Raw genomic sequence first — 17,668 nt, 5'->3', positions numbered from 1 at the left:
TGGATTGGAGACCTGCAGTGGCAGGGGGCACTGGGTGATGGCACGGTCCTGCTGTTAGCAGAGTTGTGTGTGTGGAGAAGCTATTGCAATGTCGGTGCTTTTGAGTGCTATTACTTTTGGTTAATCCTTCTTTTCAAATAGGAAATAGCTAATAAGTTAGTAGATGCCTTGGGAATAGGCAACAGCTGGGTGCAAAGCAAAAATCTGCTAAACCAGTAGTAATTTCTGAAGTGTTGCGTAGAGGTTTTTTTTGCATGTATTCAGTAGCAAATTACCATTTGAGCGTATGCTGTTGTTCCTTCCCCGAAGTTGGCATGAGATGTCTATTTGAAACTGATTGTCATTGCTATGAGACTTTGTTAAAATGGTTGTACAATGTAGTGGTTGGCACTCTGTCCTTCCACTTGCAACACGATGGATTCTGTTCAACAGGAACTATTTTAATTGGTTCCCATTCTGTGTTATGTTAAAACTCTGCTGCTAGATGTAGAAACCCATGACATATGTTTTGTTTGTCCCTGAAAACATACACTTTATTCTGCTTTGGTCATTCAAATTCATTTTATGTGATTGTCAGCTGAAAAAAATACTGCATTTGGCAGCACTTCAGCAGCGAGGCAGCTTCCTGCGGCCCAGGACTATAAACTGTATAATTTGTCCAAGGGGGGCCCTGCATTACAGAAATGAAAATTCCTTCTCTGACAGCCTTCATTGCTTAGCACACAGCAGCGTGGCCGTCGGAAGTGGCCGTGGGGAGGGAAGGGAGGCAGCGCTGGCTCAACGCACCCACTGCTGCGAGGACCGAGGGTGGGTTTCGCAGCCGGTGGCGGCAGGCAGCACCGTGCTCCAGGAGCCCCGGGCTCGGGTGGCGGGTGGAAAACATCTCTGCCATGATCGCCCGGCTCTGCTTTCCCAGAGTGCCCAGTTATGCTGAACGTGCGCCTGTGGTGAGGAGCTGTGTCTTGGGCTGGAAGCCAGGTCTTCGTCAAGGCTAGGTGTGCCGTCTGTCGGGGGGAGAAGGCAGGCAAACAAGTGGGAGAGTATTTCTTTGGTGGTAAGCCTTGAGTTCGTAATTCTTTTCAGTGTGATAGCTGGTTAGAAAACAACCAGTAGTCATGACTTCTGTTAATTAACTACTAAGAGTTAAATAAATGTTGTTGGAAAAACTAGTCTGTGTTTATTTGGCATGTCTTTCTCCAGAAAAGGCTGGTGCTAGTTGGTACATGCTTGATTTCTGTGCATGTCTACAGCATGGTTTTATGTTTTTTCTCTGTATTGATTTTCATGATTCATTGAACATGATCTAAGCAAAAAGCATACTTAAATGACACTGGAGACAGCTGTCTGTTAAAGTGGGACATTTATGTATGCTGAAATGGCGCCAGGTTTTTTTTCCATTACTTTATCAAGTAACACACACCAGTAATATTTCTGTTTAATTTCCTTTTCTAGGTCACTGGTATGTCATTTTTGTTTTGTTGAAACAGCTATGCTAAATTCTTACTCTAAACTTTAGTATCAGTTTTGTTCCTGTTATTTTTCTGATAATCCTTTTTAAGGTTATTTTGAAGTGGAAAGGGCTTTACATTTTGTTTGGGAGTCTGTATGAGGGACCCGTTTTTTTTTTTCCTCGCAGCAGAGCTGTTTTGGAAGGTACATGTGGGAAATTTGGATAAAAGCAGAAATGTATAAAGCTCTGGAAGCTGATGTGTAGCTCTTTCCAGTTTTAATCTGTCTCTCTTCTTTGTATGGCAAGCTGAAGTTCCAGATGTTGTTTTGGCTTGGAGATAGTGAGTAGGGGAAAAATAAGCATTCTTAATGTTAACAGAGTCAGACTGGCTGGTTCTGTACTGACAGGAAAATGGAGAGATAAAACCTCCATTAATGGTGCATGCGCTGCCTAAGTATCCAATAAAACAATGCTGTCTTCACTGGAAATAAGTCCCAGATTGGCAATGATCAGTGCCAACTGCAAGAGGAGACAGCTGCAGAGGCTGAGAAGTATTAAAGTAAAACTAAACATTAACTTACTTGGATAGCAGTGGGGTTTTGTTCGAGTGTGCAAATCCCCCCCCCTCCTTTTTTTTTTTTTTTTTTCCCCAGTTAAAAGTTAATTCTTATCTCCCTTTCTTCTACACTGCCCCAGCCCCTAACACATCTGAGAGTCCTGCTTGCTTACCTTCAGCAGCTGACTGAAGAAATTCTTCACTGTGAGGGTGGTGAGGCACTGGAACAGGTTGCCCAGAGAGGCTGTGGCTGCCCCATCCCTGGCAGTGTTCGAGGCCAGGTTGGATGGGGCTTTGAGCAACCTGGTCTAGTGGAAGTTGGGTGGAGGTGCAAAGCTGGGGTGAAGGGATGTCAGTAAAACGTGCTTTCAGGGTCAGATGGCTTTAATGGCTCTTAACTACATCAGAGTTTTGTCTTGGAGCACCGGGGTGGTTTTTGAAGCTCATCCCCCTGATGAGCTCCATTTATTGGGAGTTGCAGAGCAGTTTGGGCATGCATGTGCTGGATTCCTTCTGGAGGAAACTGAGCTGCAAGCTCTGTCTCTGGTGTACCAAATGTACTCCATCCTGAAATGTAGGCGTAAAGGTCTCAGCCTCCGCTGGACAGCTTTGAGCCACATGTGGTAGCGACAACTTCCAGTAAAGGGGCCAGGCTAAATCCACTCAAAACTGGTGAAATGCTTGTTAGGAGTATATATGGTGGCCAGGAATGCAATTTCCTGTACTAGTCTATAGGTTATATGTATAATAGGCTATCCATTTTCCATGTTATGTTATATGAAATACATAACTGGGCTGTGTCCTGTGTCTTACTGACAAGTTTGTCTCATCATGCTTATTTCTAAAATGTATGAGCAGTTTATTTTTAAATGATTGCTGCAGTTCTGCTTATTTCCTCCTTGTTTTTTTTTATTTTTCCATTGTTGAGACTAGGAAAAAGCAGTTTCTGGTCAGTGGCCTGCTTCCCCCATTGGCTGTCCCTTCCAGTGTGGCGTAGTTGTTGCCCTTTAGGGTTTTTTGACCTCGGTGAACCATTCTTGTAAGAATGCTCAGTTCGCTTGTCTTGTTTAATACTATAAAGCTAAAAGTTAATAATGCTGACACTGACTCATTTAAGTTACAGAGGAGCCAAGCTGTTAGAGCTCTTCTGGTATCTGAAGTCTTGTCTGTTTGCTGCTTGGGATTGGGATAAACTTGTCCACATCACAGTTTGTGTGATTTGTTGAAACAAGGGTTTGGTTTTGTGTTTTGGGTGGGAGGGAACTGGTGTGTGTTGGTGTAACAGAGTAAGGTACTTGCAGCGTGTACAGTCTTAGCCAGTTGGATGTGCATGTTAACATAGGCTAGGATTGTAATGATTTAACCCTTTTAGCCTTGTTTTTGCCACAGAGGTGGGAGTATGTGCCTGGAGCCAGCTGGCTGACCAGCAATGGTTGTGTAAGCATTGCCTGATGCCCCAGAAAGACCAGCCTTAGAAATCTTACAGGACTGGGCTGTAGGAAGAGCTTCAGAATAAATGGGCTGTTTCACATGTTTGCTGGAGGAAGATACAGAATGAAAATCTGGGTGTAGGAGACTCCTGCTGCCTACCTTTGTGCTGCTTTGCATTCCTTCGCTCGGCTGCCCGGAGGCAGCAGTGGGGTGTCTTGCTCATGTGGTTCATGATTCAAGCCAAGCCCAGATGTTTTCGTGCCTGGTCTGGCCTATTTTCTGAGAATAATTTTGGATTCCTTGGTCCATTTTATTGTGGTTTCCTTAGCATCTAGTCCAGCTGAAGCTAAGATGATTCCTGGCCTAACTGAATGCTCGTAGGCAGACATGGCAGCTACTGCTTTATCTCTGCAACAGTGTTCCTTCTAACTTCAGAGAACTCAGAATTAAGTCCACACTGGTGAGAACTTGAGGTTGCTTTTTGTTGCTGTTTTTCTTTGAGTGGAAGGTTTTGCAGCATGAAACTCAAAAGAGTTTATCTTGTGGCCAGGAGATAGGCTAAAACTCGACAGATGCCTGTGGGAGTAGGTCTGGCCTTACTGACTGATCTGGCTTTCCATTTCCACTGAGCAGCAGTAAGGACATGGAAATCTTTCATCCTGACTGTTGGACCTTTTCATCAGTATTATCATCTGTGCTGACAGGTTGATGACAATAACTATCCAGGGCATCCAAAATTTAATTCCTTGTGCCTTTGACAATGCTTTTTACCCCTTTTGTAGGAACAGTTTCCATAAAAGGTTATTTGTGGGAAGTATATTCATTCCTTTGACTTGTGCATCCTCATCTCAGAGGAAAATGGCTTTCTGCCAAATACTTCCTGATATTGAAAAAAAGCGGTGTGGTTCCCTACTCTGTATGATCAAGTGCTGTTTTTTCTTGTATCCTATTCAGAATGGTCTCTTACTCCATCACTTCCCACTAGTGAGGAGGCCTGTTGACCCAAGCATATTTGGATGCTTACTTTTTCAGAAGCAGTTGGTGAAGGTTATCTTTGACTGTTGTCTTCAGTCTGTTATATTGACATTCATGGCTGGATCCTCTATGTGGAGATGTTGAACCTTGGAAATCTCCAGTGGATGTATGTCATAAGCTCACTTTAATCAAGAGAGTATGGCTTTGTTTCCTCATGATCATAGATGAGTTGCTCTTAGGCGGTCCTTCATTCAGAGATCCAAAGCTAGGCTTGTCTGTAAAAAGAATTTTAGCTTTCATTTTACTTTGCGTTTGCAGCTAGGAGTATGTGCAAGGTCAGCCACAGTAATTTAGCTGTTAAATAGTAATTTGATTGATTGCTTTTGGCATCTGTAGCAGCAATTAAAACAAAAGTCTCTGCAAATATATAGAACAGTTTTCTGAAGATATGCAAGTACAGTCAGGTTTGGCAAGGCCATGTGAGATGCGTGAATTTGAAAGCTTACAGCTAAATAGGTGGAAAGGGAATACTTAGAACAGGTCTGGAAAGAAGTGTCAGAATTGTATGTATTTGGAGTAAATTTGATGCAGGGAGAGGTAACAAGATGCCCGGTTATTAGATGAGGGTTATGTCATATGGCAGTGATGAATGTCAGTTGTGACTATGAAAGGGCAGTTCCATTACCAGGAGGGACACAGATGTTTGCCTGTGAGATCAAGATAGACACAGCTAAAACAGCAACTAAGGAATGTCAGGACAGAGCAATTTGGAAAGAAAGATCTCAAGCTGTTTTAGCATACAGGTTTGAAATATTAGCTGGATTAGTATCGGCAGGTGAGGTTGCCACAGGTAAGACGTGAGCGGAACAGAGACCTGTGGTGGAGGTTGCAGAGCCTTATGAAGTCTCAGGTGAGAAAGGAGGACAGCTTGCAGGATGCTTTGGGGGACTTGGAGCAGAGCAAGGGGGAAGGATCATGGTGGAGGGTGAGAACAGAGGGTAAAGCTGTGGTGTGAACAGCAGCACAAGTAACTTTGAGGTTAATGTAGCCAGGGGTGGAGGGGTGAGAAATATAATTGGAGAGTTCTGGGATGGAGAAACCCCCCAACAGTTCTTTGCCTTACTAGCTCTTTAAACTCAGCTTTGAGTTATACTCATCTTGTACTGATGACTGACCTTCCGATGTTCTGTTTCCAGATTTAATGAGGTTCTGTATGCTTCTGTGCGGTAGTGTCCAATTTGTGTAATGCCAGTGGAAGAAGAAAGGAAGAAGCATGGACCACCATGCTTGTAGTATAGAATCATAGAATGGGTTGGGTTGGAAGGGACCTTAAAGGTCATCTAGTTCAAGCCCCCTGCCAGGGACATCTTCCACTAGACCAGGTTGCTCAAAGCCCCATCCAAACTGGCCTTGAAAGCTTCCAGGGAGGGGGCATCCACAGCCTCTCTGGGCAACCTGTTCCAGTGCCTCACCACCCTCACAGTCAAGAATTTCTTCCTTACACCCAATCTAAACCTACCTTCTTTCAGTTCAAAGCCATTACCCCTTGTCCTGTCACTACAGGCCATGGTAAAAAGTCTCTTTCCATCTTTCCTGTAGGCCCCCTTTAGGTACTGGCAGGCTGCTATAGGGTCTCCCCGGAGCCTTCTCTTCTCCAGGCTGAACAACCCCAACTCTGTCAGCCTGTCTTCATAGGAGAGGTGCTCCAGCCTTCTGATCATCTTTGTGACCCTCTTTTGGACTCGTTCCAACAGGTCCATAGAACTTGGTTTTGTCTGTACTGTGTATTTAAGAACAGAATAATATGACTCTGGCCTGTCCAAACAGGCAAGACCAAACTGTGGAAAAATATTGTTAAAATTCTGTGGTGGTATAATATAGTCGCTGAAGAATTTTACTTTCTCGTGCAGCAGGGTGTTTCCTTCTTTTCTGGATTGCTAATTGCATTCAGCGTTTTGGTCTCCAAAGTAATAGTTAATGAAAGAATCTGATGAGATGAAGGGCTGTTCAGCGACACGTGCCTATGGAGTGTTAGGAACTTCTGTTCTCAGTCTGATTGTTCTAAAAATATTTCATTAATTTGTATTTGGCTTCCTTTGGCTCACTGAAGTTTGGGAGGTTAAGCTTTAAGTGGCGCGCAAAACGAATACCTGTCTTTTTTGTGTCCCTTAACACTTTGTAGCAACCCCTCACTCCTGAAGAATGCTGCTCTAATCCCAGCGTAATCCATGAGAGATGCGCCAGGGGTGCGAAGGCCGGCTCTCCAGAGTCCCTCCTGCCCTCCGTGCTCCTCTCCGTGGAGCAGGGACATGCGTGGGGGACCCTGTGCCCCAGCGGTGCGGCGTGCTGCTCCTCTGCACATTGCGCTCTCCTGTCCTCCTCTGTTTTACAGGTTTGGTGGCTTTATTTTAAGGAATGGCTGTGCATTTGCTGTGTCATGCTGCAGTTGTATTATTCTGCCAATGGAACGAAATGGATTAAAAAATTTTTTTTTGCTAATTTTTTATCAAAATACCACAAGTTGCATTCTGGTTAGGATGCTTGGGCTAAGGGACACAAGCAGAGTATTCCTGTGGTAAGGACCCTGTGAAAATAATTGTAGAGGTTCAGATTCACCCAGGCAGGCAAAATCCCGCTGGGATTATTGATGTGCAAATGAGGGTCACTGGTGGTGAAATACCAACACAGATAAGGGGTCACCCAGAGAGTCCTGCGGCAGTGAGGGAGCTTCCAGCAGTTCCTTCAATTCATTTACTGAGTTTGGCTCCGAATAATCCGTCCTGATAACATCAGAGGCTGAAAATAAAAAGCATTTGCACCTCTTAAGGTCCCTGCTTGTGTGAAAACACAGAACTAGACTGTAGTGAGACACTGCTTGATTAATAAATTTGTAGGAACTAGACTACATTCTTATCTTTCAGGAGGGCTTTCCAGAATGGAGAGATAGACTTTAAATGCTGTTCACATCATATAATCACACCCTAGCTTTTCTCCTAAAAGAAAAAAAACCAAACAAAAAAACCCCACACAAAATCCACCCAAGGCGAAGAAATGAGTATTTTAAATTTGTGTAAATAAAGAGGGGAAAACCAGAAAAAAAATGAAACTTTTTTGAGGAAAAATTGTTGGTGAGACTGAAGCTAAAGATTTGTTTTCAGAAATGTTTGGTTTGTGTTGGCTGAAGTGTTCCGCAAGAAATTTTTAACAGGCAGACTATGTAATACTTAACTATTTAATAAAAAGCCTTTCAAAATCCTGATCTTAGATTAATAGTCACTGATCTCATTTAGACCCTAACTTAAACCGTCTTGAGTTTTTTGTTAAGATTGTAATGCAGTTCTCTGGAAGAGTTAAAACAAACTGCAGGACAGGGCCATGTGGGGATATTTGGTATCTCGGTAGTGTACACAAACTGTGACACAACCTTGAACTTCTGTAGGGCTTGACATAGGTACAGCGGTTTTGATACCTGGTTTCAGTCCAATGTGATGATATAACGTATTTGACTGTCTGGTAAAATTGCAGTGCAGAGAGATCTTCTGTCATCCTGTCTTGCAGGCTGCCTTCTGAAACTTTCCTGAGGTTGACTGGGGTGTTTAGGTTTTCAAGAGCAAAATACTACCTGGGGACATACCAGCAGTTTCTCTTCAGTGGCAAGGACCAGCCTGCCAGGAGGGCTCTTTGCTGAACCAAGCCTGTATCAGGAGGGGGAGCTGGCAATTGCTTGATGAAAGGCAAGTGAAAGTAATAAAAAATGGGAGCTTTGTTTTAGACTAAAAACAAAACAAAAAACCCTAGAGAAATGCTCTGATGAGAATATTTTTTTGCTTGGCAGATTGTTAGGATTTTGCTTTAAAAAGTATATTTTATTTGGAGAGCTAGAGGGAGCAATTGTTAAGACCCTGCTGTCTGTCTTGCTAGTTCTCTTGTAGGGATTGGAAGGTCTGTTTTCACTGTGATTTTGTTGTAGTTGTTGCTGTTTGTTTGGGGTTTTTTTTGTTGTTTGTTTGTTTGGTTTTTTAAATCAAGCTAATATTTTTCTGCCATTGAAGGGATTCCTGTCTCCGAGATCATCTGTCTTCCCACCACCTCTCCCATGCTAGCACTGGCAACTCTGCATCGCTGGGCTGAGCCTTGCACGTTTAGTCACAGTGAAGACTAAAAAGTGTGCGGTCCGATTAGTGGCCTAATCCGGCTTACCCCATGGCCTTGCGATCACCACAGCCAAGAGGAGGGGTGAGAGCCTGCTTAGAGTGATGGCAGTGAGCTGAAGACATGGTTGGACAGCCAGTTTTGGCACTGCTGTGTCTTGGATTGGTCCAAACTGGTAGTGAAACCGTACCCTAATAAAACTTGACTCTGATCCTCTGTCAGACTATGTGCCCTTTCTGTGCAGATATGAAATAAGCTCAGTGTTTCTGCCCATACTTCTTGTTTTCCTCACCTGTCAAGACAGATGTACCCAGGATGTGACATAAACAGTGTTTGATAGGCAATTTTGAAATGCCTGCAAGCTGTGAAAGCGCGATCCTCCCTGAACTCCTTCGTCACACACTGCGCAGATAAAATCTTCAGTAAATAAAGTATTGCTAGCTGGATGAAAGCAGGCCAAATCTCAAAGAGGTAGGCTTTGAGCAAGTTAAAAGTAACTAGCTGTTTTCTGTGTGCATTTTGGGTTTGTGTGGTTATTTTCTTTTTCCTAAAGAATGCAGAAACAGCTTTTACAGGCAATTTCTGGTAACTTGTCAGTTGAAAATATTTGTGTTTGGGTTTTATTCACAGCTGGTGGATAAATCCAGGTTTTCTGTTTAGATTAAAGGGAGTTTATATCTTCATTGGAAGTTCTGTGCTGAGATCTGACATCAGATACTGGATTCTGAGAGAGAACAATTCTAGGGGAAAAAGTACTGTGTCCTGTAGCAGGATTTGAAAGGGTATTTTGCTTGCCTCTTATGCCCAAGGCCCCAGCACAAATTAAGTCAACAGATGTTAATGGAAATTGACTTCACTTTGGGTTCTTGGAATGGCCTTGGCAAAGTGAGTGGTACCCAAGGTTGTCTACAACTCTGAATTGTTTCTAATAGGGAGAATGTCCAAGAAACTTTGTTGCAGCTGTGCAATGGAGCCTTTCTCATGGCAATTACAGAATGCAGTGTTCCCCTCTGGTAGGAACTGTCTGTGTGCTATGTAATAATACCTGTATAGCAATAAAATGTATGTAGTATAATAAAATAGCATCTTTGTTTATATGTGAAATATGTGAGAAGCCACAATAATTCATGTATATCTAACAGTGTCTTGAACTGATACCTACTTGATGCCTCAGGCATATACATGTCAAGCATGCAGTAACTTCATATTGCTTGTTCACTTGACTGTCTCGTGAAACTGCTTGCAAATTAATATCTGTTAATTTGCCCATATAAATGAAACTGTGTAGTTGGTTCTTTGCACATGTGGAATTGCATACCTAACTTTAAAGGTGCTCACAGCGATGACATGATCAGTGAACCATACGCAGTAACTTCATGAATGAGCATTTTTAAGGGATGTTGCTGTGTGCAGGCTCTGCAGAGGAAAGCTGTTCCATGGTGCACTGTTAATTATTGATAGCTGCCTCCTGGTGAATTTATTTACCCTGCGAGGCAATAAATTATATGGAAAGAAACGCATGTAGCTTTAAAGGCAGCAGGAAGTTGCAATATGTATTGGGGTTTTCGGATCAGTTTAAAAACGTCTGTGCTTAACTCATCATTTGAGTAAGCCATCCACTGTTGGATTGCCTAAGATGCCCGTATTGATGCAATACTTACACACAACCCAAACTTTTACACCTGGGCTTTCTAACAACAAGCCACTTCTGTCTTCTGTCTCCTTCAACCACACAGAGAAGTTCTGCTGCCCACATACAAGGTCATGAGTCTGCCTGCTCACCAGCTGACCTGCATGGGGAAGCATTATTTTTGGTCCCTTCTGTGCCCCTTGTGCATCCTGGGCCTTCAGCTGCTCTACTTGTTCTCTGGGGATTACCCCTGCTCTGGGCACAAGAGAGCCCTGCCTTCCCCTCCATTAAAGGAAAGGCTGTATGTGTGTGACTCGTGCCTTCCCCATCCCACTCAGGAAGGGGCTGGTGCTGGTTCTGGTTCACTTCTTTGCCTAGGTAAGATTTTTTTAATTTATTTTTCTCTTGGATAAGTGGTTGTGTTCCCCCGTGTCATCATGTGTCTGTCCCCTGACCCTGATATTTTGAATGTTGCTTATTTGTTGTCCCATGCTATGCCATTTCTGCAGTTGGTGTGTCAGCTGAAGCCTTTGGGTGACAGCATAGGCAATAAATGGATTCTTACTTGCATATGCCAGGAGGGAGACTGAACAGGATTTTATTTCCATAAGTGACACTTGTGCTTTGTTACCTCTTCCTTTTCTTTTAAAAACCTAGGGAGCAGTTCTTAATGAGAATATTCAGAGTTATTAACCTCAAAAGGAATAACTTTCATGACATTTTACATTGTATAGGTTGGTTCCCTCCTGGTGGTTTTATTCTTGTTCAGCAGTGTTGTGATTTTGCTTTGTATATGAGTAGTACAGGAGAACCAGTATTTTGCACACTTCACTGTCTCTGTTTTTGCAGTCATTTGAATCTGAAACATTCAGCCTTTCGAGGTGGCGATCTCTTGCAAATTTTCTTGAGCAGAAGTGTATTGATGTGTGCTGTGTGCATTGCAGGTGGATGCCAAATGGAGTTTGTGGCTGGCTTCCATCTTGCTGAATTCTGGCAACAAAGTTTAGACTTTGAGAAAGGAATACCCAAGGTTGCCATTCTCTGACATTGGGAATGCTTTTGTGTGTGCTGTTCTGAGGTTGTTAGTTAGTTTGTGTGAGTTTCAATTAAAAAAAAAAAAAAAAAAGCAAGCTGTGAATTACTGCTTTTAAATGCACATCTTTCCTTCTAAAGGCACAGCTGTTGATGAATTTAGCTTGTGTGTGGCTATTGTGGATGGTAGAATTACAATCCAGTATTATGGATGTTTTCTTTTGATACAAATCTGGTGAGGTACATGCAAAATATGTACAGCCCTTGGGCTCTTGGCGGATTGCCACCAGGACTGTCAGTGATAGTGTGGGTGCTTCTGATCTCATCAGAGAAGTCTGAACTCCTCTAATGGTTCGTGTTCCCATGTCTGTGTCGTATTGAGATGAAATGTAATCTTAAATTTCTTCACTAATTGGACTTGCTCTTTGTCTGGCGCAGTCTTTGCTCTCTGTGAGGGTGGTGGCATTGGAGACTAAATGCAGTTTCCCAACAGCCTGTGCTGGTGCTGGTGTGGTGTTTCATGTTGTCTTAACTCCTCGTTCTCTCCCCTGCAGCTTGTTGCAGCAGTGATCTCAACAGTCCCAGCTATGGATCTGAGCTCTCCCTCACCCCTGTGGTGCTGTCAGGCCATAGAGGAATGATTTGACAGGAGACAAGTAGTGTTCTTATTAGGAAAGGAGAAAGCAATTTATTTGCTGTTGAAGTGGAAAAGGTATTGGGGTTTTCAGGGTAGATTCTGTAACGTGTTGAGACTTTATGAATACAAACTATAAGAATTTTATCAATTATTTTCTCTAAAGCAATTAGTTGTGCATCTGTATGTTAAGTTGTGTGTCCTAACCAAGTATTGTATCTGCCATATTATATGCTTATTATTGTTCATTTAGGCTTCTGAAAACAGTTTAATTGATTCCTTCTTTGGAATCCAAAGCTCGCTTCAGACTAGGTAGTGGCCTGCTCTGGAGCTAGGTTCACTTTGTTGTCTGTACTTCACAACAGATTCGTTTACAAATCTGTTAGCTGCCACTTTAAAAGAGACTTTTCCATTGTGACCTACAGCAGGTCTCAGGTTTTCTAATTATATGCTTTTGTAGGAAAAATTTAAAACCAAATGATCTTCTTTTCAGTGTGCATGAATGAAATTCAAAGGCACTGTATGGTGTCTCCAGCTCTGCCATGCAGTGCCCAGCATGGGTGTGTATGAAGCATGGCGTGGAGTGCTTAAATCCCAGCTCTCAGTTTTGAATGCCCTCTAGTGGCTACTGCAGCTGTCATAGCTCTCCTGTAGGACACCTTGAAGAATTGCAGTCAAGTAATAGTAAAGATTGACATGTCTAGAAAAGAAAATAAATTTTGTGCATTATCTGCTGGTTGCTTTCTAGTTCCTCTTTTATCTGGATTAAAATGCAATCCTGCCTTTGGAAAAAGTTCTTGTGAATTCAAACACCAGGTAGTAAAAGGATATCTTGTGTATCTCTAGATCCATAGCAACTTGCTATGGAGTTTTATTAAAGAATGTTTTATTCTTTACATTAAAACTTACATTTTCTTTCCTTCTTAAAAAGTAAGTGGAAGATGTGCGTGCTGCTGTCACTAGAACCAGATTTTTGTTCTTACATAAGTGTATTATTAATTGCTTTAAAAAGTAATTTTTTTTTTAAGTAATGGAAACAGGACTTTAAAACTTGTCCCCTGCTGTGTCTGCATTTTGCAACTGGGATAACCTGAAAGTGAACTAGAGCAAAAGCCTGGCTGCAGTGTTGCGTGTGGTTTTTGTGCCTTCACTTAAAAGAGTACTGTGGGAATGCAGGTGACGAAAAACCAGAGCACCATTTTGGAGCTGCAGGACGGCATGGCTGCATCCCCACCCCAGCACCTGCGGTGGCTCCGAGTGGGGCTGGTGCCTGGTGGGACCCCTGGAGAGGGGCTTCCTGGCCACACGTCCCACAGCTGCCTTGCAAGTGCTGTGCTCACCAGGATTATTTTTAACTGCTGATTTAACAGGCGTGCAACAGATACAGCATACCCTGAGCAAAATGGCAACCAGCAAGGGTTTGTGACACCTCTTCCGAGGCTCTGGCAGGATTTCAGTGGTTTCAGTTGGCTGGTGCTGGGTAATGGAGTGGGCTGAGAGCACACCTTGCCTGATCCCACCCGAAATGTTCTCTTCTCTTAGAGCAGGGATTAAGGACTTGACATGGTTTTAATATAGCGAGGAGTTTTATTTGTCATTTTTAATTTTTGGAGTGCGTGCACTTGCTCTCAAATAATTTTTGAAGGAAGAATCATTATTTTGCAAAGATCAGAGGCTCCCTCCCAACTCCTTCCCTCCTACGGTCTCCCAACCCCGGCAGACCCAGTTTGAGGTGGTGTAACTGGGCTGTGCTATGCCGTGCTGAGCTGAGGGCTCTGCGGGTAGCTTGCCAAAAGCCCTAGAGCTGTACCGAGTCTACACATACACAGCACAGGATTTTAATTGACAATAAGTACACGCAGGGTGGGTTTTTTATAGGCTGTTGTAAGTATGCACAGCACTTCTTAGAGAAAGCAGACAAAATATTCTTTGAGGCTTTTGGGAAAATGAACATCTACAGGAGCAAAGTTGCATAGAAACAGGGTTTAAATTCTTAGTATTTGGCTTTTTTCTTTGAGAGGATCATGCATGCTGTGAAATGCATAAAGTCTGTTAATAGTCTGATATTGTTTGCATTTAATAATAGGAAAAGTCTATTCATAAATATAACCATACCAAAGAGGCTTGCACAAATGGTTGCTTGCTAACTCAGGGCTGAATGCAGGTCATTCAGCAGGCCTTTCTATAGGCACTGGCCAAACCATCCCTGACCTGCAGGACCAGGATTCGGGCCCAAGCAGCCTCTGACCCAGCTGCTGCCCGTCCCTGCTGGCGCTTGCCCACTGAGTCACCGCGGGTGGCTTCACTTGGTGTGCGCACCTCTCCTGCAGCTGTGAAGCAGGGGAAGGATGCCAGCCTTCTTTGTGTTAGGTGCCTAAATGCATTTAACAGAAAAATTTGGTGTAATTTCTGGTGCGTTACTCAGTGAAGTCATCCTTGGACTTTGTTGAAGAGGAACTCTGAATGGTGTTTTGGATGAGGGAGCAAGAATGACTGTTACTGTGGTTTCATGGCTTTTTTCCTTATTTGATCCGTTTGGTGAGGACTGGTAAAAATCCTCATACTTGTTGATGAACTGCTGTCTGTCTCAACACGTGCTGGCTTTGACCTGAAGCGCAGACGTGGGCTGGGGGCATGGGGGCATGTGGAATCGGAGGATGAGGAGCTTGAGTGTGTTAACTCCGCTTCTCGAGATGGGAAGTAGTCACTGTGGGACTGCTCCCGTGCAAGGTTGTTTGCCTTTTCAGGGGTTGCAGTTTGGATTTCCCTCCTCTTCCTCCTCCCTCTGAGAAATACAGGGTTAGGGGGTTGTGTGCATATATATACTAATTTATTTATTTTATTTTTTTTAGGGAATTGAAATAAACTGTTTGAAAAGATAACAAATGAATATGTGCAACTTGTGGAGTTTTCCTGGTTTCCATACTGCTGTCTGCTTCCTTCTTCTGCTCTAGCCAGCCCATGTTTCTTGTGTTCAACCTCCTTTCCTGGCAGAACTGAGCTGAACTCATTGCAGGTTCCTCTCTTGCTCTCCCTGCTTCAGCCAGGTTTGACAGAAGGAGGGTCTGACACGGCCAAGGGTGGGAGGACTTGCAGGGAGGCTGTGCTGTGTGTGGGTCTCTGACCTGACCTGACCTGACCTGACCTGTGGTGTCGGAGGCGGGGTGATGGCTCCCCACCAGCAGAAAACAACCCTTGTCGCTTTTTAATTGGGCAGGGAGGATGGAACTGTGAATTACAGATCTGTAGAAAACCCAGCAACCACTCTGCGTGTCGGCAGCACGCTACTGTTTAATGTCTCAACCTGCTCTCTGTTGTTAAATTCATTTTTCATCTCTTGTAAAGCCCTTTCTCCTTGCGGTCGGTGTCCCCACTGTCTGAAGGGCTCTGGGCGGACCGGCTGCCTGTCCCTGCCGGGCTCCCCCCTCCGCCCAGCAGCCTCCAGGGTGGCTGGCTCACCCAGCTCTGCTGTGGCTGTGGGCCGGCATCATTAAAATCAAAGTTTTCTGCCTCTGCTCTTTGAACCATTGATGTGTTGAAAGAAAGAGGGCATGTCTCATGAGCCACCTCTGTCTAGACTTGCAGAGAGTTATCCGGGTGCAATGCCGAGGAAAACGCTGGTGTAAGCTCTTCAGCCAAAGGAAGCGTGCATGGTGGCTGGCTGGCTGAGGAGGACAGTATCGCTCTTGTGTCCTGCAGCTGCCCCTGCTTTGGAGCAATGGAACCCTTTGAGCTGATCTGGAGCATTAAGCAACGAATCGTTACTGGGATAGCTTTCTTCTGCTTTAAACTTCCTATGTTGGATTGCTCAATGGCCGTGCTACGTATAACTTCATTTCATCGCGTTTCCAGCATAATTGTTGAAGGTTAAATATTGACACGTATTAAAAATGCATTGATGTGTATCAAGAACGAGGAATGCAAAGTTACTTGGTGAATGGATGTTTGAAAGTGAGAGTTTCACTCCTGGAGGTGAAGCGCTTCCTAATCCTTTTTGTAAGGACAAAAACTCTGAATACTTGAGTTCAGAAATCTTTGATCATTTTGACTGATAATGAAGCAATTACTGAAATGTTTCTCATATTCTGCAAAACAAATCCATGTCAGGAAATCAATATAGAAGTAAATGGCTTGGCTTTCATCACCAAGCACTTAAGCAACCTGCTAATGATTTGAAAAGGCAGCAACAGAAGATATCTGAAAAAACCCCAGCAATATCAATTTTATTTTCAAGTTTCATCTGCTTCACTAGAATTAAATCTGAAAAATGAAGACAAATACTTACATGTAAGAAGAATGGTAGTGACTCAGTGCCTTGGTCAAGGAGAGTAACTTTGTTTTGCACATACTGTTTGCCACTGCTTTTGACTTGAGATTTTATGGCATGTGATTAGGCCAGAGAGTCTCTGTAGGAACCAGGTAGCACAGGACAGACGAGCCCTTCCAAGTTATCCAGCCCTGCTTGTTGGGCTAAATCCCAATGATGATTGATTGTAGTTAATCTCTATTCCTTGGTAGTGGTGATCATTTAAATGCAGAGTTTAAGAAACTGCAGGAAGGTTTCTTTTTGGAAGCCTGTTAAATAATTCTTATTTCACAGTAAGAAGTGGAGCTTTTATTTTTTTTGTAAAGACCAAGTGTCCTGGAAAAGATTTGAAATACACAAGAGAGTTCACTCCTTTATTTACTGTTTCAGAAGGAGCATGTGCTTCTACTGATAAGCAGGAAATAGCCTGAGCTTTCACCCAAGATGTAGTTACCTGTCTTCAACAGTAGGGAAACAAAGCTGGGCCATTGAAAGGAAAATCCTTGGAAAAGCGGCTTGAACTGGGAAATTACTCTTCTGAGAGTGGTGTCTTCCTTAAATACATCTTGCTCTTTTTCTTGCCATCTGGCAATGGTTTCTGCTGGTTAAAGAAAGCTGTTCAGAGTTTTCTGGTTGAGATATTTTGTGTTTCTCCTCAAAGCCCAAATAATACACAGTTTTACAGAACTTCTTTTCAGTTCACAATAATTTAACTCTTTAATACCTGGTTGAAAAATATATCTTCTATTTTACATGTCTGCTTGGTACTGAAAGGGTTCATGTTTTCCTACTAGCATGCTTCTATTACTGTAGTGCACATGATATTTCTATGACAAAGAAATCAGATTTAAGAAATTGCAGTAAATTATGAATTTTATAAATTAAGGAAATGACTTAGGAAACAAGACATAGTAAAAAGGAGGCCAGTAAACCTTGGTTGTTCTGCCTTTTGTATAAGGAAATGATGAAAGACTTTGCTAAACACTGATTTTGGGGTGGTTACATTTTAAGACAACAGTGAAAGTGTACACAGCTCACATGTCTCTTCTCTTTCTGTAGCTCTACAATGGTGGATGGAGTTATGATCCTTCCTGTGCTGATCATGATGGTGTTTCCCTCCCCGAGTTGGCAAGGTGAGTGATGTGCGGGGTGGTGCAGTGGCTGTCTGCTGCTGGAGGAGCCGGGTTCAGCTGCTGGAGCCGCCTGGCAATGCTCCACAGCACCCTGCTTACTTCGAGCTGACAGCATGGGCAAATTCCTCAGAGGAATGAGATGTTTGCTTTTCCAATTCAAGTTGCTTCAAAGGATATTTGTTGCCTGTTTATGTATAAAATTTATAGCATGTGCGATTGGCATAGGTCTTGCCAGGGCCTGGGAAGGCAAGTGGGAAACCTTATTTGAATGGCAAGTTACTGAGCTATGGAATGAGTAGGTCTTTTTAGCCCGTGGGCTGAGGTGCAGTTGTGTGGCTTACATTCTTATAAGCGAAGTTTTTTCTCTGG

At 43.3% G+C, this 17,668-nt stretch overlaps 1 protein-coding gene across 3 annotated transcripts in view; it reads left to right on the top strand.

The window, feature by feature from the left end:
• The window catches only part of ACVR1 (activin A receptor type 1), a 70,088-nt gene that overhangs the window by 17,191 nt on the left and 35,229 nt on the right, over nt 1-17,668 (top strand). For 2 of the 3 annotated variants that reach the window (XM_049813424.1, XM_049813432.1), the window contains exon 2: nt 17,226-17,299. In XM_049813424.1, coding sequence (XP_049669381.1) covers nt 17,226-17,299 — 74 coding nt within the window. Of the gene's footprint in view, nt 1-10,513; nt 10,573-17,225; nt 17,300-17,668 lie in introns of those variants that run through there. The other variant, XM_049813441.1, reaches the window with a different exon arrangement.

This window comes from Accipiter gentilis, chromosome 1, assembly GCF_929443795.1.
Source record: "Accipiter gentilis chromosome 1, bAccGen1.1, whole genome shotgun sequence".
Lineage (NCBI taxonomy): Eukaryota > Metazoa > Chordata > Aves > Accipitriformes > Accipitridae > Astur > Astur gentilis.
Note: the sequence above shows the minus strand (reverse complement) of the source record. Positions and strands in the feature narration are given on the sequence as shown.